The sequence below is a fragment of the Eubalaena glacialis genome, chromosome 11 (assembly GCF_028564815.1).
Source record: "Eubalaena glacialis isolate mEubGla1 chromosome 11, mEubGla1.1.hap2.+ XY, whole genome shotgun sequence".
Lineage (NCBI taxonomy): Eukaryota > Metazoa > Chordata > Mammalia > Artiodactyla > Balaenidae > Eubalaena > Eubalaena glacialis.
In genome coordinates this window covers 21,555,580-21,579,276 of record NC_083726.1, presented here as the reverse complement: position 1 = coordinate 21,579,276, position 23,697 = coordinate 21,555,580, and the positions used below count along the sequence as shown (strand labels likewise).

The following is a 23,697-nucleotide window of genomic DNA, read 5'->3' as shown; positions in this document are numbered from 1 at the left end:
AAAAAAAGCCAATAAATTGCTAATCAAGATGCAGATCCGGAAATGAAGAGTTGCTGATTCAGTATAATTGGTTTATGTGGAAAAAAAAAATGTAGAGACTGCGACTTTTAGGGAAAGATAGATAAGAGGAAAGCAGGTAATAAACTGAGTAAGAAGCAAGAATTGGGATTGTGATGCAGATTGGGGACTGGGCTAACTGTAGACAAGAAGCTGCTTTTGGGATTCAACGCTTGAGACAAAAATGATTTGGAAAGAGAATAGTGAATGGCTAGAAAGTATGAATAACTGGCTCTTAGGATCTGGAACACAGTAAATACTCAGGAGTTAATGATGATTCACTGATACAATCTCATCAGTTTATAAAAGTTTTCCAATAAAAGCATATATTTGTGTACCTGATAGTTTTTCACATATGAAAATATATTATAACTTATCTGAGTACCATTTATTAAATAACTTCTTTTTAAAGGTAATCCAGATGGTTATCATTTTGTCATCTTTAAAGTAGTTCTTTCTATTACGTAAGAATGATGTGGGGGAAGATATATATGTATGTGTATATATATATATATATAATAGACTCTTTGCTAAAGTTCAGTGATTGAAGGTTGTGCACAAATTCTTCATTTCTTTCATAAAACTAATTTTGTTGAATTTTCCATAAAAAGTGCAACTACTAAACATTCTTGTGATAGCTTCTTTGTGACTGTGTCACTGTTCTTGATTTGCACACGCCTTATAATTCAGGCCTTCTTTTGTTTGGGGTTGGCAGTTCCAGCTGTTCAAGCTCTTGTCTGATTATGTGGGACTCCTTATTTTAATGGGAGCAGCTTCTTTGCTGTATTTTTAAAAAATGGTCTCGGAAGCTTCTTACTGTGGATCTTTGTTGGGGACAAAGGATTATTTATGCTAAAGGAAAACGTATTCCCCACTGAGTTAGCTCGTGGGAAGCATAACAAACTCATTAGTAATGCTCAATTGTACTTTGGCCTTTTGCTAGGGTAGAGAGAAGGAAAAATGACATCAAGGACATTCTGCTGTCCTTTGCCTTCTTGCGAAGACAATGTGATGTGTAACATCAGACTTTTCAGTTAGGTTTAGCTCCAGTTCAGCTTTGGTACTGGAAGAAGTGTTCCTGAGAGGAAAGTGGGATGTGTAGTTGGCACTGTACCTGAGGTATGTTTGGTATAACTTAGGGGAGAAAGTAATTTTCCTTGGAAATTGATAGCCTTATAAGCCATTTCTATTTTTTCTTAGAATGTTTTAATGGTGGTTTACAATAAAAAATAGACTAGTATATTATGCTGCTATAAGCAATCTAAAATCCTAGGTTTTATATAGTCTATTATTCTGAGTGTTTTCAAACTCTTCACTTTCTTTCCTCTGAAAATACATTAAAGAATTGTATTAATCTAACTTAAAGTTGTGGGGTTTTTTTCTTGTATGTTTCAAGAATAGTCCTTTTGAGTTCAAATTGCTTTTTTTTTTTTTTGGTCTTTAGCACCTCATGGAGAAAATAACTTATGGAAAATTATTAAGGAAAGGCATTGAATATTGTTTCATAGTTAAAATTGATATTTTTCTTTATTACCTTGTCATCTGGTGGAAGAAGCTTATGGTTAAACTTGAGAATTTATACAAAGTTCGGATGAACTTATCTCTTTGTAAAGATCAGATGAGAGATACTTGACTTTCAGTATCAGTTGTTGTGATATTTGTATTTACATTATATTTACAGTGTGTTTACAGGGGAAAATTCTAGGACACTTTTAATGTAAGCTAAGTTTTATTGTTAGTTTTATTTTACTAGTCAGATGCTTCAAGAATTACTTTGATATTAGTGCCAGAAACTACATATTAAAGTGTGTTTCAGATTTTCCTCTTTCAAATGAGGAGTACTTTTATGAAGTAAGAAACTAGGAGTATGATTGCCTTCTCCTATGGTAAAATTATTCCAAATAGAAAAGTATTAGGTTTTCAGTCAGATAGGAGAATAAAGCAGATTCCTTATAATTTGAGGGTTTGGGGGAGTAGGAAAGCTACCATTGTCTGCATATTAATGTTTTGTTTTATTTTCAGAGCAGCGATATCATTTCAGCATAGATGACCATGCTGCCTGCAATTCAAGTAAGTGGTTTTCTTGGGAAAATATATATTTAAATTAATGAGATTAATATAATAAGATTACAATAGTTAGAAAAAAACTAAAATTATCACAAAAATTTTCTATTTTACTGGTTTTTTAAGCATCAAATTTAATAACAGGAATACTATATTTTCACTTTCTAGTTCTGAAAAGACTTTAATATTAAGCTTTCATTTATACTGCAAATTTGTAAGAATCAAAAATATCTTAGGATTGGTGGGTTCATCGTATTTGTACTACCCTGGGAAAAGAATTGGAATAGTTTGTGATTTTCTTCTCATTACAATTTAGTATATGTTTGTAGTTAAAAGAGCTTTCAATGAAAACAAATATAAATTCTTGATTTTAGATAACTGTACACGTGCCCTGTAATGCCTGTAAATAATGTGGCATTAAAACTTAAAATTTAAAGAGTGTTTTTTTGTTAGTTTTTTGGTGAGGGGAAGCAAGATGGAGGTAATAAGACAAACCAGAATAATCTTACGTTTGAATGATTTCCAGAGCTGGTATTTATTCTTAGATCCTTTAAAAGTTTTCTTTCTTTTGACATAAATAGAACATGACTGAATTTTAAAGATAAAAATCACCTTGAAGGTCTACCTAGGAAGATGAGAATTTTAGAGTCAGTCAGATTTTGTGTCTGATTTTTGTTCTGCCACTCTGCTTGTGAGATCCTGGCAAGTTATTTTACCTCTCTGAGTCCCCGCTCCCTTGCCTCTGAGGTGAGGATAATAGCGCGTATTTTTCAGGGTAGTTGTGAGGAATCAATGAGATAACATGAGCCAAGTGCCTCCTGGAATGTGTTGTTACATAGTAGGCACTTCAGAACTTTGGTTGTATCATTGGTACAACAAAATTATCCGGATGTAAAGCTGGAGGTTATAACTGTGTCGTGAAAGTTTTTTTTTTTTTGATTAAGAAAGAAGGCTTATCAAGATAGCAGTGTGTGAGAGCCTAGAGAAGATAACTTGTTTATAAAATGGTTAAGAACAATTCTGAATGGGATGCTGCTTTCTCCCTCCTATGCTGTGCAGCTATATCCTCCTACTCTACTAATAAAGAGTTCTTTTGTACTGTTTTCCTTTGGGGAGTTGGGAGTTCATGGCAGTCTCCCAAAAGGTCTTATTCTTCCCCTTTGGGTCCTCTCTAATCCACATTGAGTATGCTCAGAACTCCTTATTTCTCAAAACCATTTTTTATCTGATTACTTCTATTCATCTCTTTTTATCCAAGTCTCAGAAATGTCATCAGTTTCATGTTGATTATATTTTCTCTATTCCTTATAAAGTGCTTTTTATCATTGCCACATTGACCATGTTTTTCTCATTTCTCTCCTAATGGCCATTAATACTTTCTTAAATTGGTGATTTTTTTTCATAGTGTTGCTTATAGTTCCACGAATCCGTCTCTGACCTAGATTCCACAGATCTGTCCCTATTGATTCTTCTCCAAGAGTACCCTTGACATCCCTCATGGAAGTTTTTGCTTCTCTCCCTGGTGAATGTGAGAACTTCCTCGGATTTTCACCTCTTTGCTAATTAGGCTTCGTTTTTCATAAGTGCCTTGCAGAGAGGAGACACCCAGTAGATAGCTGGTTTCTTATTCATTTAATCCATGAAGGTCTTCCTTGCCCCTTTTTTATGTCCCTGATTCTGATTGGTAAATAAACTTACAGTCTAAAAATCAATGAACTAGATAGTTCCTAATCTCTTTTGGGTCACAGACCCTTTCCAGAATCTAACAGAAACTATGAACTCTCTCTCTGAGAAAAGGCCCATTTGTACGTAGGCCTAAATTTTTGCCTAAATGTAAGTTAAGTTTATATACTGATTCAAGTTCTTCTGTAGACTGCCTGTGGTTAGGAATCTGCAGTATGACAGCTTTCAGCATGATTGAGAACAATCTTTATACATGCAGGTTTTGTTATTAACATCTAGCTTTTAACAACATGAATATGCTACTGACTAGCCCAGGTTTTTATAGTTTTCTGCTTGCAATAATACGAAAATCCAAGTACTCTTCTCCCTAATGTGGCAAGAACTTAGAATGACTTTTGTTAATTTTAGCTTCTCCATTTTCATACATGATATTTTCAAAACCACCTTCCTAGATGATGTACATCTTTCCTTGACAAACATTTGCATCTTCTCTGCCTTTTGTCAGCTCAGCCAAATGGTTAAAGGACAAATAACATTCTGTTGACTGTAAAATACCATTTATTGTAAGATGCATCTTGATTTTGATGGTACAAAGAGTCATTTGCTAGTATCTGTTCCTCAAGTATTCAGCTAATATTTTTGACTGCCTATCATGAGGTAGGTCTTATACTGAGTCCTGGGATTACAGAAGCAAGACATGCTTATGAAGGGAAGATTTAGATATTGTATCTTTGCTATACTCCCTTTGAAGTAATTCTAAGAGAATTTGGGGAAATAACGTCTTGTTTTTTTCCAAAAACTTTATGGGATCCTCATGTATTTAGGAGTTCATTCCCCAATCTCTACCCTCAGTTTCTGAAATAATGCCTCTCGAATAACAATGTTTCTCTTAGTCTTTGGGTATTTTTATTAAGTTTTGCTACTCCTGCTTGCCTCTTGTGGTATATATTCATTGTCTGTCTTTGCCTGTGAGATTTTTTAAAAACGTGTTTATTTCTCATCATAGGAGTTAGGAAGCAGCTCTTTTTTTCCCCTCTATGTTTGTCTGGATTAACAATGGTGTTGTTATGGCTTTTGATTTGGTATAGTAACACTTGCCTCAAATAAACCTCAATAAGTTTACTATATTTCAGGGGGGGAAATTATCTACATTGAAAAATCAAGAAAGAACTAGATTCACTTGGTATTACCTATACTTATGCCTCTTTTTTAAAAAACTTTTTAAAATTTTATTTTAAAGCAATCACAAACTTGCAAAGTGGTTAAGTGTAGAGCAGAGAGGTTTGCTGAACCATTTGAGAGTAGGTTGCAAATCTAATGTCCCGTTACCTCTGGTACTTTAGTGCATTTATCATGTGCAAGGACTCCCTCCTATACAGCCACAATGAAATCATCAGAATCAGGATATTAGCGTTGGTACAGAACTACTATCTAATACTCAGACCACATTCAAGTATTTGTCAGTTGTCCCAATAATGTCCAGTTCAGAATCACCTGTTGCATTTAGTTGTCGTGCCCCTTAGTCTTTATCAGTATTTGCTTTCTTTAATGACCTTGACACTTTTGAGTATTACAGACCAGTTATTTTGTAGAATGTCCCTCAATGTAGATTTGCCTGATGTTTTCTCATGATTAGATTCAGGTTATGCATCTTGGCAGGACTATCACAGAGGGCTGTTGTGTTGTCTCGTTGTATCCTGTCAGGTGCATATGATTTTGATTCATCCCGTTGTTGATCGTGTTCACCTGTGTCACTCGGTTAAGTTGCTGCCTGATGAGTTTCTCTACTGTGAAATTACTCTTTTTTTCTCTTTGTAGTAGGTATTTCTGGGGAAGTACTTTGAAAGTATATGGAAATCTCATTCCTCATCAAAATTCCAGTTTATTCATTTGTTTATATCTATGTGGACTCAGAGTTGTCCATTTTATTCAGTGTGTTATAATCCACTTATATCATTATTTTGATGCTCAAATTCTTCTTGATTTAGCCAGCAGAAGTCCCTTCAAGCTGACTTCTGTGTCCTTTTGCATGTCCCCATCATTCTTTGAGCACTTCTTTGCTTTCTGGTAAAACTTACTCGATTCCAACACCATAGGGTTCATTCTAGTAGTTTTCTCTCAGTCCATAGTTGTACCTCTTTTCTGTGGCAGTGAGAAACCTGGCTCCCATTTGATAAATCCCCGTGTATGTAACCCGTCTCCCTTTGTTGCTGCCACCCCTCCCTGAGTTGCTGCCCTTCTCAGCTCAGTTGGGCTCTGACACCCTGCACTGGGACGTTCCCCCGTTGTCCCCAGTGGACACCCTCTTTATCCTGCTCAGGGTCTGATGCTGCACAGGGCCCTTGCCATGCGTGGATGCCCTGTCACCTCACTCAAGCTCTGACCCTCCATTTCAAGCTGCCCTCCTGTGAGAACCCCTTTGTCACTTCACTTGGGCTCTGATACCCCTTCCTGAGTTGAGATTTGACACAGTCTTTTCTCTAACTAATCTTATATTAAAAGTATATCTAATTGTATTTCAAAATTTTGCATGTGTTGGTTTGATAGCATGCTTATGTCAGTTTTTATTCTAAACCAGGGATTGACCAGGTAGTAAACATGTTTAGCTTAGTGAGTCAGGAGGCAGAATCAAAGCTATTATGTAGGTACTTACATAACTACCATTTTAAAATGTAAAAACCATTCTTAGCTTGTGGGCCGTGCAAAATCAAGTGACAGACCAGATTATTTAGATTTTTTTTTTTCGATAACACTGTTATTATGATTTAAAGTTTATAAAATGCCAACTATGCATTCATTCATTTATCCATTATTCAACAAATATTGTTAGGCCCAATGCTAGATTCTACAAAGATGTATCTTATAAGGCAGGTATTATTAATTCATTTTACAGCCAAGATGCTGATACTCTAGTCAAGTAACTTGTTAAACTTATGCAGCTAACAAGTGAAAGAAAAAAATTATTTGTTGACTTTCATCCCCTCGGTTTGATGGTAGAATCCATTCATTAATTAGGGATTCACTTACATTTATCACAGAATTGAATACGGAAAGTGTCTCAAGTATCTAGGCTAATAGTTTGCTTCTAGTTTATTAACTTTCTGTGAGCTGCTGCAGCTCTGTATTTGTGTATATTAAATATGGTCTGTAATTCATTATTTAAATATAAATGTTAGGCATGCTGACTTTTAACAGGGTTGCATCCATTCAGTTGGTTGGTGTTTTCTCTAGGTGTGGTTTGGAGAAGACCTGCCTCTAAGTCCACGGAGTCCTCTGACCCCCAGACATGGGCCAGGTTTGGCTGATGTTTGTCAGTATGATGAGTGGATAGCTGTGAGGCACGAAGCTACCCTGTTGCCCATGCAAGAAGATCTGTCAATCTGGTTATCCGGTTTATTAGGTAAGGCTTGCAAAGGTGCTCAAAATTGTAATCTCTTATTCAATAAATGTTTATTGAGAATCTTACTCTTTGTCAAGGAATGATAGTTCCAGAGGCTGGGGATCCTCTAGTGAAGGAAATATTTGATGTCCTTTTTCTCACCAAGCTTACATTCTGGTTGGGAAGATATTCTGATTCACCCTGACCCTCGGGGCTTGAATAGTAAGCAAGTTTGAGGCTTAATGGAAGAGGTCAGTAGTAAGAGCTGTGAATAATCAACATTTTAATTGTTAATGTTAAAAAAATTTTTAAGTGTATAGGTCTAACTTGAGGGCCTGTATTTTATTGATTTTTTTTTTTTTTCTCCTTAAACTTGTGTAAGGCATGAGATTCTGGGTGGAATATATGCTGTAGTTAAAATGATTCCTGTTTCTGAGGCTTCGAGGGGCAGAGGTATATGAAACCTAGAAGGAAATGTCGGCTTGGAGAATGCATGGCATCATATTTCTTTACTCAGAGGACATAAGTGCTCTGAACTTTCTCCCTAGAAAAAAATTCTTTTAAATAACAGAATTTCATGTAGCACTGTAAGGTTTTCGTGAAAAGGACTGTATATATATAAAGCTCATCTGTGGTCTTTGAAGAGAATTAAAAACACACTAAACACTCATATCAGTTTGAAGATTTGGTTAATTTCTTAAAAGTTTATTATGTAATAATGCTTCCAAATAAGGGGCTTTAGAGGAAAAGTTGGTATTGTCTGAGTGCTTGTTACATTGTTATCTTTAATTTTTAAATTGCAACAAAGACCATCTTACTTACAGAGAATCTTTCTTGTGCAAGCAGTTGTAATGTGCAGTGAATCAGAACTTAACCTTAATAGTGGATCTTGAAATATAAAACACTTTGGTGTTTTTAAATGAAATAAAGTAGATGTCATTTATTTTTTCTGTGCTTCTACACCACAGATATTTTTGTTTCAGTTGACTTTCTCTTAATTTGATATTATCTGCTGTTTTAACTGTACCTTCTAAGAGTGAATGCTCAGAGTCTGATCTAATATTTGTCTAGTGTTTCAGCTATAATCCGATTACATTTAATTAAACTTTAACCATATTGTTTGAATTTACTGTTTCTAGAAGACTCTTAGCTTTGAAATATGTTTTTAGGTATTGAAGTTAAGGCAGAAAGGTTATTGGAAGAACTTGATAATGGAGTACTGTTATGCCAACTGATTGATGTTCTTCAAAACACGGTGAAAACATGCAACTCTGAAGAACCAGTGGTAAGAAAATGTTTGACAGTAGTGATTTAATACCTTGGTACATACTGATTTGCTTATGTACATTTCTTATCATCTCTACAAGGTTGTAAACTTCCAACGCAACTATATGTAAAATCTTGGATAATTTACTTAATCTTTTTGAGCATCTGAAAAAATATTCTCACTTGTAAAATGGAGATATTAACACTTACCTTGTAGGATATATTTTCTAGGATCCAGCAACATTAATGAGATAATATATAGATAGTGGTTAGCTTATATAGATAATGCCTGGTGCATAGTAAATATCTAAATAGCTAGTTCTTCTTGAGAACAATAATAGTACCTTCCTTATAGGATTCCTGTGAGAGTTAAATGAAAAAAGAGATTGTGATGGTTCCTGGCACACAGTTAAGAGCTATTATCATCATCTTTTTATTCTTTATATATTGTCTTCATGGTAAATTCATAAATATTGGTTGAATGAATAATACTTTTTTTAGACACTTTTGTACCGTTGACCCTGCAGTTGGGATTTGAAGTAGATACGGTTTCCTCTCTTTTCATCAAATATGGGTACTTTCACTCATGGGATCTGGTGTCTGTGAGTGTGTATTCTAGACATTAACATAGTGCTGGTGGAAATATAAAGTAGTACCATCTTTCTTGGGGGACAATGGGTAACATATGTCACATTGAAAATAAAGCACATCCTTTGATACGTAACATAATTTCTAATTCCAGGAATTTATTCTAAGAAAATAACCACAAATTCACAAAAACGACTGTGCAAAAAAAATTAAGAACAACCTAAATGCTCATCAGTAGAGAAGTTGTTTAAAATTAATTATGGTACCTAAACAGAGTAGAATATTATCTATTCATTAGAAATGACTATTTTAATGTTTTGTTTTGTTTTTTTTTACCCCAAAAGATGCCTGCAACCTATCATTAAGTGTGCATGCACACATACACAAATCAGATTGCAGAATAGCCTGTTTATGTAGCATTCTGTAAGTACAGATATACTTGTGTATGGAGATGTCTTACTGAAATGTGGATGAGAAGATTTCAGTTGATACTAACCACCTTTGTATTTGGCTGTGTTGATTTTTTTTTTCCTATGTACAGCTAGAAAAACTCACAAGGCTATTGTAATCCTAGAAAATAATAGCAACAGGAAGGAAACATAAGGAACTGGTAATAGTGTGGTTCTCTCCAGGGAGAGAAAGGAACTGAGGGGTAGTGGTAGGAGAAAGACTTATACTCTACTGTGCCCATTGCATTTTAAAAAATCATATGTGTGAATTTCTTATTCAAGTAAAAATTTAAAACAAAACTAAAAACCCCTCAGCCGGGCTTCCCTGGTGGTGCAGTGGTTAAGAATGTGCCTGCCAGTGCAGGGGACGCAGGTTCGAGCCCTGGTCCAGGAAGATCCCACATGCCGCAGAGCAACTAAGCCTGTGTGCCACAACTACTGAGCCTGCGCTCTAGAGCCCGCAAGCCACAACTACTGAGCCCACATGCCACAAGTACTGAAGCCTGCACGCCTAGAGCCCGTGCTCCGCAACAAGAGAAGCCACCACAATGAGAAGCCTGCGCACCACAACGAAGAGTAGCCCCGACTCGCCACAACTAGAGAAAGCCCGTGCACAGCAATGAAGACCCAATGCAGCCAAAAAAAGAGATGAATAATTTCTAAAAAAAAAAAAAAACCCCTCAGCCTCAGCAGGATTATCTGAATACTCTTGGTCCAGGAAATAAAAAAGAATTAGGATTCTGTAAAACTTAGCTTGTCAATTTTCAAAGAACTTTAATTAAGAATGGGCTACTACTTCCTTGTTTGAAAGTCTCCTCAAGAAACTCAGAACCATATTTATGAACCTGCAAATAAGGAAGTAAGCAAAATTGAGACTGTGTAAACCTTTAACATAGCAATAATTTTGTGTTTGTACTGAACTGTGTTTGGAGAGATATACTATAAAGATGTGCTTTGGAATTATTAGACTGTCATTTTTTATCATAACTAAGACTCTCATGTCATTTTAAAAAGAAAGGTTAGAGATGTGTGATCCTACTGCTAATTTTGACCTGACTGTTTTCCTAGGAATCATTTTCTAGAATATGCTTAATGAAAAGCAAAATAAAATGATTTTTGAAGATGCCTTTTTCCTCTAGTGCTATGCACTTTTTAGTTACATACAATGCACTGAACATTTATTTAGTAATATTAAAATGGATATTTAATGAAAATATCCTTGATGCATGTTTGAAATTATTTTTTTGTCTTTTCCAGAATTTTCCAATGAGAAAAGTGCCCTGTAAGAAAGATGCTGCATCAGGTTCGTTCTTTGCTAGAGACAATACTGCGAACTTCCTTCACTGGTGCAGGCACATCGGGGTTGATGAGACTTACCTCTTTGAATCTGAAGGTTTAGGTAAGTGTTGCTGTTGTGTTTAATGTTTATTAGGATATTTTTGTATGCCTCACTTCTAATTTTTCTTTCCAAATAAGGACTCAAATGCCACATCTCATTTTACTAGAAGCATTTATACTCTAAATATATGTAAACAATTGGAGAATCAGATTCCAGATCAAATGTATGATAAAAGCTTTTCATTTATGTTTTAGATCCTATATATCTAGAATGGCCTGGACATATTTTACTTCCTAAATGAGTTGGCTATGGGAAGGTTCTGGACTAATGCTTAACTAATTAATGTTTTCATCAAGAGTTACTCTATCAAGTCTAAATTACTAGTAATTTCTCTTTAACTAGATAATTACAGAAATAACAGAAGGCCAAATGATGTATGTTCATGGTGTTTAGATTTACCTCGTAAACAGCAGCTGCCAATTTGGTTATCTAAATGGACTTATGCTTTTAAAAAGTCATGCTGTATTGAAGAATTATTGATGTATTTTCTCATTTCATTTAAGTCAACAGAAACATCTGTGCAGTGACCAAAGTGAAAGCTATCTAAGTTTTAGACTATCTATATATTTCCTCAAAGTATTTATGTGTGCACGTGTGCGTGCGCACACACACACACACAGAATTTATAATGTCTTGATAAGAGCAGTAGCATACCAAGGGCGGGGGTCATGGGAATAGTATTCGGCCCTGGTAGAGAGAAGTACTTTGTCACTGACATTGCTTAGAATTGCCAGTTCATGGTGATAATAAAAAGCAAACCAACTTTTTAGTTGGTTTCATTATTGTTTTAGGTTATTAATATTGTAAATATTTCTATTGACCATGCACACCCTGTTGCCTGCAGACAGGTAGCTGTTCCCCACTGTTACCTGTTTAGTATGCCTCTGGATATTCTTATCCAGTGTAGAATTAAAACTAATGGATTGCTATTTTACCCCCCAGTTTGCAACCTGCTTTAATCCAGGTGTGCTGATCATTAAGCATATTAGGTTTCTTTTTATTCATAGCATTTAAAAAAATTGAGGTATGTTCACATAACATAAAATTTATCATTTCAAAATGTAGACTTCAGTGGTTTTTAGTATACTCACGATTTGTGCAGATATCACCACTTATTAATTCCAGAACATTTCCATCACTCCAAAAAGAAAACCCATACCTATTAGCAGTTGGACCCAGTTACTCCCTATCTCCATCCTCTGCCAACCATCAGTCTACTTTCTTTCTCTATAGATTTGCATACTCTGGACTTCTCATATAAATAAAATCATGCAATATGTAGCTTTTGTGTCTGGCTATTTTCAGTTAGCATTATGGGTCATTTATGTTGTAGCATCTAACAGTACGTCATTCCTTTTTATGGCTGAACGATATTTCGTTGTATGGATATACCACATTTTTTTAATCTACTATCAGCTGATGGACATTTTGATTGTTTCTATTTTGGGGTTATTATTAATAATGCTGCTATGAACATTTGTGTGCAAGTTTTTGAGTGAACATATGTTTTAAATTCAGGGATATACCTAGGAGTGGAATTATTGGGTCATATGGTAATTCTGTGTTTATCTGTTTGAGGAACTACCAAACTGTTTTCACAGCGGCCACACCATTTTACATTCCCACTAGCAATGCACAAAGGTTCCAATTTCTTCACATAGTTGTCAACACTTGTTATTATTTTTTAAAATTACAGCTGACCCTTGAACAATCCAGGAGCTAGTGGCAGCGGTCCCCTAACCCTGCAGTCAAAAATCTGGATATAACTTTACAGTCAGCCCTTTGTATCCATGGTTCTGAATCCACAGATGCAACCAACCACAGATCTTATAGTACTGTAGTATGTATTTATTTAAAAAAATCCATGTGTAAGTGGACCCACACAGTTCAAACCATGCTGTTCAAGGGCCAACTGTATAACCATCCTAGTGGGTGTGAAGTGGTATCTCATTGTGGTTTTGATTTGCATTTCCCTAACAACTAATGATGTTGAGCATCTTTACATGGGCTTATTGGCCATTTGTATATCTTCTTTACAGAAATGTCCATTCAAATCTTCTGCTCATTTTTGGGGGAGTCAATTGTCTTTTTTTTGTAGACTTGTAAGCGTTCTTTCTTTATTCTGGATATTAGGCCCTTATTAGATATATGATTTGCAAATATGTTCTTCTGGTCTTTGGGTTGCCTTTTCACTTTCTTGATAGTGTCCTTTGATGCATAAAAGTTTTTAATTTTGATGAAGTTCAGTTTATCTTTTCTTTGATTGCTTGTGCTTTTGGTGTCATATCTAAAAAACCATTGCCTAATCCAAGGTCACACAGATTTTCACCTATATTTCCTTCTAGGATTTTTATAGGTTTAGCTTTTACATTTAGGTCTTTAATGCATTTTGAGTTATTTTTTGTATACGGTGTGAAGAAGGAGTCTAAATTCATCCTTTTGCATGTAGATATCCAGTTGTCTTAGCACCATTTGTTGAAAAGACTGTTTTTTCCCCTTTGAGTTGTCTTGGCACCCTTGTTGAAAATCAATTGAACTTAAACATATGAGTTTATTTCTGGACACTTTCATTCCGCTGGTCTGTATGTCTATCCTTAAGCCAGTAAACACTGTCCTGATTACTGTAGTTTTGTAGTAAGTTTTGAAATTGGGTAGTATGAGTCTTCCAACTTTATGCTTTTTAAAAGTTGTTTTGGCTATTCTATATTTCTTACAGTTCTTTATGAATTTTATCATCAGCTTGTCCATTTCTGGAAAAAAAAAAAGGCTCTTGGAATTTTGATAGGGATTGCACTGAATCTGTAGGTCAGTTTGGAGAGTATTACAATAACAATATATGTCTTCCAATCCATGAACATAGGATGTCTTTCAATTTATTTATATCTTATTTAATTTCTTTCAACAATATTTTATAATTTTCAGTGTACAAGTCTTACAATTCTTTGGTTAAATTTATTCCTAAGTACTTTATTCTTCTTGAAGCTATTGTGAATGTAATCATTTCCTTAATTACATTTCAGATTGTTTATTGCTAATGTATAAAGTGCAATGACTTTTGTATATTGATCTCATATCCTGCAACTTTGCTGAACTTGCTTATTAGCTCTATTAGTTTTTTTGTAGATTCTTTAGGGTTTTCTAAACAAAGGACCATATCACCTGTAAATATAGTTTTCCTTCTTCCTTTCCAATCTAGATGGCTTTTATTTATTTTTCTTGCCCAAATGCCCTGGCTAGAACCTCAAGTACAATGTTGAATAGAAGTGGTAAGAGTGGACATCCTTCTTTTCCCTGGTCTTAGCCTTGAGGAAGACATTCAGTCTTTCACCATTAATAATGATGTTAGCTATGGGTTTTCCAGAGATGTCTATTTTCATATTTATAAAGTTCTCTTCTGTTTCTAGTTTGTTGAATCTTTTTTTGTCATGAAAGGGTGTTTGATTTTGTCAAAAGCGTTTTCTGTGTCTACTGAGATAATTGTATGTTTCTTTTCCTTTATTTTATCAATATGGTGAATTATATTGATTGATTTTCATACGTTGAACCAACCTTGCATTCCTGGGATAAATCTCGCTTGCTGCTGGATTCAGTTTGCCAGTATTTCATTGAGAATTTTTTACATCTGTGTTCATAAAGGATATTTGTCTTTAGTTTTCTTGTGATGTCTTTTTCTGACTTTGATATCAGGGTAATATAGGCCTCATAGAATGAGTAGAGAAGTGCTCTCTCCTCTTCTATTTTTGGAAGAGTTGAAGAAAGCTGTTAACACATAGTCCTGTGCTAAAGATAGTTTAGAATAAAATTGAAGTGATACGTTTCTTCAATAATATCTCCTGTTAAGAGATCTGAAATATTAATAATTTAATGTTACTAAGCTCTTAGTTTTTTAGACTTAAAATACTACACAGGTAAGCATCCATGGTAAATTTTAATCTTCTTGTTAGCCATTTTCTTTTTAATTTAAGGAAGATGATAATATGTAGAAAAAATAAAAGTCTTTTCTAAGTCTCCAAATAAGTAACGCTACTGTCTTTTCTTTTACTTTACTTCTTTCATGCCATAAATATATTTGCCTATTTAATTTGCCCCCTAAAATATGTGGTCTTATTTTTCACAGTTTTGCACAAAGATCCGAGACAGGTGTATCTTTGTCTTCTTGAAATTGGTCGAATTGTGTCAAGGTATGTATTCCACAATATTTCAGAATTTCAATGTCATAAACATTTTTTAAGCTGCTTTATTTTATCTATAACACTGTTTTCTATAAATGAAAATAATTTTTGATTGGAATAAAGGTAACTTAATTTACTATTTTTTCTTTCTTTTTGTTTCTTTATTAACTTTGTTCTATTCACGTGAGCCATGTCATGTGTCAACATCTGCTTGCTCATGTAGCTTGCCTTCATTTAGTATTAAACTGTAAAAGTGGGTACTTACATTTTTCAGATCAAAAGTAGAGTAAGAGCATGAAATCTTTAAGCAGTTCAAGGCGAGGCAAGTCATTTGGACACAGAGAGGGTCTGATAAGAAGGCTGAGGCCTGGTATCCTCCATACCTAGCTCGACCCCATCTTCACTCATGAGATGACTTGTTTTTTGTTTTTTTTAACAAGCTGATTTTTAAAGGTACGTTTAGGATCCCTGATTGAATATTGGGAGCATCCAGTAACCCAAATATATATATGCTATGATGTAAAGATGATAATCTGAATTTTTGGCAATCTGTGAGACATTATAAACCATTTCCAGATGTCCCAGTGAAACAACTGGTAGAAGAGAGTCATACAGACTTTATTTAAAAATAAAAGATAACCTATTGTGATATACATGGAAGTACTTGGCTCAGACTTCACTTGTTTGATGAGATCTCATGATTGGTTTTCAGATATGGGGTTGAGCCTCCAGTATTAGTAAAATTTGAGAAAGAAATTGAGCTAGAAGAGACCTTACTTAATACTTCTGGGCCTGAAGATTCCATCAGCATTCCAAAATCATGCTGTCAACATGAAGAGCTTCACGAAGCTGTAAGTAATTGCACACTTTCTTTCAACTATGATGCGTCAGAATCTCATAGTTCGCCAAAAGTGTTTCTCTTTCATTTTTATTATACTTGAAGAGGGAAAAAAAAAGTAGCATGAATGAAAGTATTTATTGCAGTATTATTTATAAGGCTGAAAAATTGGAAGCAATGTAAATACTCTCAAATTGGGCAATGGCTAGGTAAATTAGGATTTACTATTTTAGCAGAATAATCATTTTTTGTAATCATTATGAAGACTACATAGCAACAAGAAAAATGTTTATTTTGTGAAAAGTATATATCAGAACAAGGAGAATGAAAATAATTGATATTAGGGTAGTACCTTTACAGATGATTTTAATTTCTTTAGCTATTTCCTTTAATGTTAAAATGTTAATTACACAATAGCTAAAACCAGAAGAGAACATTTTTTATTCACAGCACTTACTCCTTTTAGGCTCACCAACTTATTTAGATTGTGGGTTAGTGCTGATTTGTACTGCTGAATATAAGTGGTATTTGGATATTTTAAACAAAATAAGTGACCTTTCATGCCTGCAAGCTTGTTATGAAAACTAAAAGGAACACATTTCTTTAAATATATATGTGCTATATGAATATATTCAGAGTCCACCTATACATATGTGACCTGCTGAGATCTTATGGTCGTGTTTAAAATTAAGGAACAATTATTATCTGATTCATTATTTTGAGTGCTGTTAAGAAATATACAACAGCAATTCTGTGTACCTAAGAAACCTTAATGGATAGAAAATAATGACTGAAATAATTACCTCCTTTCAAATTACTTTGTTATCTAACTTGTAAATGGTTCAAATAATTGTAAATTATTTACCCAAGTTCAGAATATTTTTTAGCCATCTTATGCATGTGGTATGTATGTGTGTGTATGCATGTGTGTACATATGTGCTCATATAACCAGACTGTGAACAAGATAAACTTCATTGAATGGCTTATGAAAATCAGTTCTATTTATGATCATGTTATTTTGTTAAATGAATGATGTAGGGAGATAAATCCAGATCCTTCTGATTAGGCCCGGGTGAATCCACATGTGTCCCTTTTGTGTAGATAATTAAGACACTCATAAATTTCTGTTAGTGCTCAGGTAAGTTGGGTATATCTGAAGAGACTTTCTTTAACATCATGCCTAAGTTCAAGTAAGTGAATTTGTTTAGATATACTCTGTGTGACAAGTAGTTGAGAAAAATATACATGGCCTTGCCTTTTAAAAAATACAATTTTAGGAAAACAAAATGGTTTCCATAGTGGCTGATATGTGACTTTTTTTTTCAAATCAAACATATCTCAGCAAATATTTTCATTTAATCAATTTATATTAATTTCCATGTTTTAAATAAAGAATTCCTGAATTTTAATTTTTATTCCAGTTTTTACCATTTTTAAGATATTTACTGCAGTTAAAAATTCTGTAAGCCCCTTGAGGAGTAGAGGTAGGATTTTCTCCTCAGTTCTCATCTCCTTAGCAGACTATTGAAACAAAGTGAGTGCTTTTAGAAAAATGCCTCTTGAGTTGAAATTTTTAGAATTTACCTAGTCTTGGGTGAATATTGGATTGGCCAAAAAGTTCGCTTGGGTTTTTCGTAAGATGTTACGGAAAGACCCGAATGAACTTTTTGCCCAGCCCAATAGCTATAAATGCATCTCTGCCTATTTTAACAGTAACTTTGGAACAAATCTGGATATTCCCCCATACATACAGTATTACTTTCACATGGTGTTAAGGGACAAGTGAAAATTCCTGGTTAAACTTTATCTGACTGGTCCATCTTTGATTTGACAGATATATTAATCCAAGTCTTAAAACAATTCAAGCTTAGTAATGAACTGTTTCCTATGACTGAATGAATGTGTTTTGAATTGACTTCACTGTGTACACATTCACAGACCTTCTCCGGTGATCAGTGAGTACACGACGAGCCTGATTGCACTTGGGCAGAGAGAGAGAGAGAGACTCCAGACTTCCTCACTGTTAGGTTTTATTAGATTAGCTAATGTCTAATCTCAATATTTGTCAACAAGTAAAAGAGAAGAGATAATAAATAGTTGAACTGTCTTTAAATTTTTATCTTTGAGTTTGATTTTCCCAACTATCAAATAACCTTGCATTTTAACATTAAACAAAATAGTTTTTGTCACAAGCACTAAATCTTGTCATTTATTTTTAATCTTAGGTTAAACACATCGCTGAAGACCCTCCTTGTAGTTGTTCTCATCGATTTTCTATTGAGTACTTATCTGAAGGACGGTATCGACTAGGAGATAAAATACTTTTTATAAGAGTAAGTCCACCGTTTACATCCTGTTTAGATCTTGTTTTGAAATTGAATTTATTGCTTTACCAGCCTTCTTTTGTTCCCCTTTTACTTTTTAAAAAATTGGAATAGAGGATGTTATTAATGGAAGAATTTCACTGTATAGGAGGAAATATATGGAATATTTTCAAGAGTATGTAATGTGTTTAGGTAAACACACTTAACATAGCAAACAACTAATTAAGCTAAGACTATTTGGACATTGAATATAATTGGGGGAAAAAAATCTTTGAATACCTCAGGGAACTTATTCCATTTTTTAGATTTCCTAAAGAGGAATAATTTTCTATCATAAGAAGAAGAAAAAAGCAAAACCAGAACATCTAATAAGATTAAATGTCAGTAAGAAGAAAAAGAAATAGAAACATTGCAGTTGATAATAATATAGACTTTGGGTCTTAAGTATGAAGCCTTTTTTTCACTGACACAGCATCAGCATCTATACTAATATGCTAATATACATGCTTATTTTCTTCCTTTGTCCCATCTGTAATCTGCAATTGATTAATTGTCCCCTTTGCTGATCAGGAGATTGAAGTTTACCTGTTCATCATTCTGTCCACTTATTGATACAAGAACTGTTTTATTCCCAATTTAGGAATGTAATATAAAAGTATGTAAAAAAATATAATTTTACCACCTATATTTTCTTTTATTTCATATATTATCATTAGCTCCCCATACCCTGTTCAACTCATACAGAAACAGGTATATGCATTTTGTCTTTTAATTAGCTTTCTTTTTTTAAGCAGTATGATATAGTGATAGTGCACAGAGCATGGGATTTAGAGTTAAAATTTGCAGAGCAGTCTCATACAACCATGGAGATTTGCCTGCTGAATGAATAGGGGTCTGAGTCCGTCCAGCTTGGGCTGCGCTGGCAGACCCAGGATATATCTTATCAACACAAAAGCACCTTTTGGGTTGGGTAGCCTGGTACGTTTGAGGCCAGGCCAAGCTGTGTGGTTTGGGACAGTTTCCTTAATCTCTCAGAGCCATAATTTTCTCATCTGCAAAGAAAAACTAGTAATAAATTGTATCAAAGTTTTTGAAAGATTAAATTGATATGATATATATGAAAGTAATTTATTAAATTCTAACATACAAGTTTTGGTAGTTTTTATCTTTCTTCTGTAATTATGTTTTTCTTTAGTATGAGACTTTTTTTCTCTCCTCCCCTCCTTTACTCTCCCTTTTCCTTTCGTCCTTCAATATTCAGTCCTTGCAGTTTTGCGTATTAGTAATTTGGATTTTTAGGATGTGTAAATATCTTCCTTACAAACTGGAGGATTCTCTGTTGTTAGTTGCATGATTCAATATGAATTAAATATATTACTTTAGTAATACAAGAAAGAGACTGGCAATTTATAGTGAAGCTGTTGGCAAATACGCTGAATTTCATAGTCACAGACATCACAGACTATGACTGCTAATGAACCGTAACTGCACCTTACAGTTTTACAGCTTTATTTTTTACTTTCTTTTGGGGGAAAGATGCTTCACGGAAAACATGTCATGGTCCGTGTCGGTGGAGGCTGGGATACTCTTCAAGGATTTTTGCTTAAATATGACCCCTGTCGAATATTACAGTTTGCTACACTAGAACAGAAAATTCTAGCATTTCAAAAAGGAGTTTCTAATGAAAGTGTGCCTGATTCGTCCGCCAGAGCACCTCAGCCTCCTGAAATGAATCCTTTGTCAGCAGTTAGCATGTTTCAGAAACAAAATTCAAACCCTGGCACACCAGTTGGTATTCCAAGGAGCAAAGAGAAGCAGGTACGTCTGCCAGGTGTGTTGCCACCAGCATCTTCCCTGAAAGGAGGCAGTCTGGCCTGTGGGTCAGTCCGTTCTAAATTTCCAAATTCTCCAGCAGCGTCCTCTCATCTCAAACTCAGATCTTCAAAGGACGTAGCAAAGAAACCGCAGGCTCCTTCAAACGATGCATCATCTTCATCTGCTTCTTTAAATCCAGTAGGTAAAAGCACTTTTTCACCAGCTTTGTTAAGAACTGCACCTTGTGTATCTGAGTCGTTGAGAAAATGTATCTCATCACCCAGTACTCCAAAGGCCAAGCTTATTCCAGCCCAGAAGTCAAGAGATGTGCCTGAGTCTACACTTTTGCCAAATAAGTGTTCTGGAAAAATTGAACCAAAGCATTTGAAACACCATCATGTGTCTTCCAGGGATTATGCAGTCTCTCACTCAGCTACACATTTAAATTCATCATCAAAGTGTCCAAAGCCACCTAAGGCAAATCTGCACCTAAAGCCTAACCCTTCTCCTTCTTTCCAGTCTCCTGCAAAAGTGACAACATCCAGTTCCAAAACCATAACCACGGGTCTGAGAACACAGTCTCAGCCACGTGTTGGAGCTCTGCAAGCGGGGGCAATGCCAGCACAGAAACTTAAGTCAGCCTTGAATTTAAACCAGCCACTTTCTGTAACCTCAGTTGCTCCTGCAAAAGCTGCAGAGAAGTCGAAAGATAAGAATATGGTTTCAGTTGCCAAAAAGCAGCCTCAGAATAAAAGCACGTCCCAGAAGACAGGACCCAGCTCCTCTAGGTCCCCGGGCCGTACCCCGCTGTGCATTGTGAGTCTTCCCCAGTCTTCTGCCAAAGCACAACCTGAACCAAAGTCAGCACAGACTGCCACCAAGAGCCAGTGCTTAGCCAAAGGGCCTCCCAAAAGTGGCAAAGCCCCGGCTGCAACCAGGAAACCACCCTCATCTGGCAAGGAGGCAGTTAGTGGAGATAAAAAACCTTCTGCAAAGAAGAAGGAAGACGATGATCATTATTTTGTTATGACTGGAAGTAAAAAACCTAGAAAATAAACATAATGTGTCATTCTAAGAGAACAGAGGAAAGAAAGAGAGTGAATGTGTTAGCTGCACACCTTAAAAGTTTCTTCTATTTGTGTTTATCCAAATAGGTTCAGACATTAAGTACAATAAGATGGGGGTAGAGGTTGGGGCGAGGAGGGGACTCATCAGAATTCACATACCTGAATTCACCAGAAGGTACCCTTTTAAGGTGAACAGTGGTAAAATCACCAGGAGATTCTTATTAGTTATAGACATTTATATGATTTTCAGTCCATGACATCTTTGTTAATGTCTGCCCATTAATGGAAATGTAAAGTCAAATAACACTACTAGGTTTATAACTATAGTTGCTGTATTTTGAATATATGTTAAATATGGAGGTTATTACCTGCTAATAGAAACAGAGGTGCTCTTAATAAGTTATTGCATTTTAGTTTAAAAGCAACGGTTTGGCACTTGTCTTACAAAAGACATCTTATTTCGTTTCCTGATCAGGATTGCCTGATGGAACAATACTAAGTACCAATGGCTGCTGCTGATTAGCTTACTGTTACTCTGGGTTTGGTAGAATTGTTATTATTTAAAATTTTTTTAAGCTTTCCAAATCAGAAGGAACTGATTTTTTTAACTGACTTCTATTAACCTTGGTAATATTTTGTTACCAAAATTTTTGGTAAAAAAATAAAATTAAGGTATTGAAATATAAATTGAAACTTGGAAAAAATTTTTTTCACATATTATTTATAAGAACTTATACCTTATATTTTAGATGGACATTGTGCAATGTGAAAGGGGAAATGATTTAGTAGCTTTCAGCATATTAGAAATATTTTTTAATAATTAATTTTCTGTGAGTGCAGATATCAATTTTTACATTAAAATAATGTCGTTTAATATCAGAATTATGTTTTAACAATCTTAAAATTAAGGTGATATTAAAGAATATTAAAGTGGTGCTACATAAAAATTCTGTCATGTGATTACTATTTTTCTTTAGCACAATAATACAAGTTTTAATTAGAGTTTTCCAATTATGTTAATTTTCTTCAATAAAGTCATGCTGCCTTCAGTTTTCCAATGGCAAATGGACAGTATGTATGCAGCATTTTGTGTTCTGTAGGCAGATTCTCCAAGGAACTTACCCAGATCATGTAGTGACTATATAGACTCTATCGATCTAGGATGATATTTGTAAATAATATGTTTTTTAATAGACTGTGACTATTTAAAAAGTTCTTAATGTACTTTCAGAAGTTTTAGGGGTGTGTTTAATAACTTTACAGTATTATCAGCTATCACAGGTTATTATATTCAGTATTGAGGTTTGTGTTTCCCTATTTTAAACTAAAATGTGTTTTCTAAAGAAAAATAATGGTTCACACAAACGTGCAATCGTAGAATAAGCATCTTAAGCTGACTACTGATGTTTGTAGATTATAAAGCAAGAAACTTTTGTATAAAACTAAGCTATCTTTTGTCTGAGAAATACAGTTAAGATCAAAGCTGTATGCAGGCTAGTTTTTGAAATAATTGATGCTTCTCTTCTTAAAAGAGACAGTCACGAAATATTTAGTTGAGTTCCACTGTTGATCTGGGCATTGAGGGAGATAATATTTACATCTTTGGAAAGTGAAGTCAGTGTTCAAGAAGTACTAGAAGCTTTACATTTTTAGTGATGAGAAATATTTAATGCATCTTTCAAAGAGGAAGAATTTTACCTTTAAGAAGGAGTTTATTCCTTTGTAAGACCAGACAATTCTGTATCAGTAACTTCAGGAATAAAAGTATCATCTGGCAGTTCCAAGAACTGGTTTTATTTTTTTGAAAAATTGTAAGTCAATTCATAAATAGCCCTATCTTCATCAGGCTACTGATGGTAGGAATTTCCAACTCCTATAATTCTGTTATAATTTCACACTTTGATACAGTGAGAATATTCTTGAAATACACATTTTATCCAGTATTCATGATCAGGGAATTTCTCCAATTATATTCACATTGGATGAATTTTTATTTATATATAGCTTACTCTTCCAAAATAAATTTTTTTTTTAAAGTAAGCAGTGGCTGAAAGATACTTTCTTCAAATATATTTTGAAATGCCCTTAAAGACCTAGTGTTTCTAATTGTTTTCACAATTTTAAAAGTACATTGTTGAAGTTAGAAAGAAATTATCATTTCTTAATAGTAGTGCAAGATTTTAAAAGTTTCTTTTTGTTTAATATTTAGTAAAATGAATATTAAGCTTAAATTACTGAAGTACCTGGAAGAAGAAATAATGTGTACTTTCAAAAGAGAATGAAATATTTTTATTTTTCGCTTCTATAATTTGTTAACGTGACTAACATATCAAATTAATCTTCAGAGGAAAATGAAATGCTGATTATTTTTGCATTGTTTGAGCTTACAGTAGGTGTTTAAGGCTTATATCTTTAAAAAGCTTTGATAAATTAGATGATCTCTAACTTTCCTCTCCACACTGAGTTAACAGTTCTTAATGGATAAGGGAAATTTTTTGAGAAAAAAAATTACTGTTCTTCTGCAATATATACCTGATACAAAAATCTGTTACTTCTTTAAAAGGCTTTAGTAACAAGTTGTCATGATACAGTCAT

The 23,697-nt window shown here is 34.3% G+C and overlaps 1 protein-coding gene across 1 annotated transcript in view; it reads left to right on the top strand.

Moving 5' to 3' along the window:
• The window catches only part of GAS2L3 (growth arrest specific 2 like 3), a 29,940-nt gene extending 8,849 nt beyond the window's left edge, over positions 1 to 21,091 (top strand). The window contains exons 2-9 of the mRNA XM_061205438.1: positions 2,080 to 2,127; positions 7,036 to 7,204; positions 8,353 to 8,468; positions 10,744 to 10,885; positions 15,003 to 15,066; positions 15,770 to 15,908; positions 18,122 to 18,229; positions 19,757 to 21,091. Coding sequence (XP_061061421.1) covers positions 2,104 to 2,127; positions 7,036 to 7,204; positions 8,353 to 8,468; positions 10,744 to 10,885; positions 15,003 to 15,066; positions 15,770 to 15,908; positions 18,122 to 18,229; positions 19,757 to 21,091 — 2,097 coding nt within the window. The 5' untranslated portion in view covers positions 2,080 to 2,103. The remainder of the gene's footprint in view (positions 1 to 2,079; positions 2,128 to 7,035; positions 7,205 to 8,352; positions 8,469 to 10,743; positions 10,886 to 15,002; positions 15,067 to 15,769; positions 15,909 to 18,121; positions 18,230 to 19,756) is intronic.
• Positions 21,092 to 23,697: the final 2,606 nt, after the last annotated feature.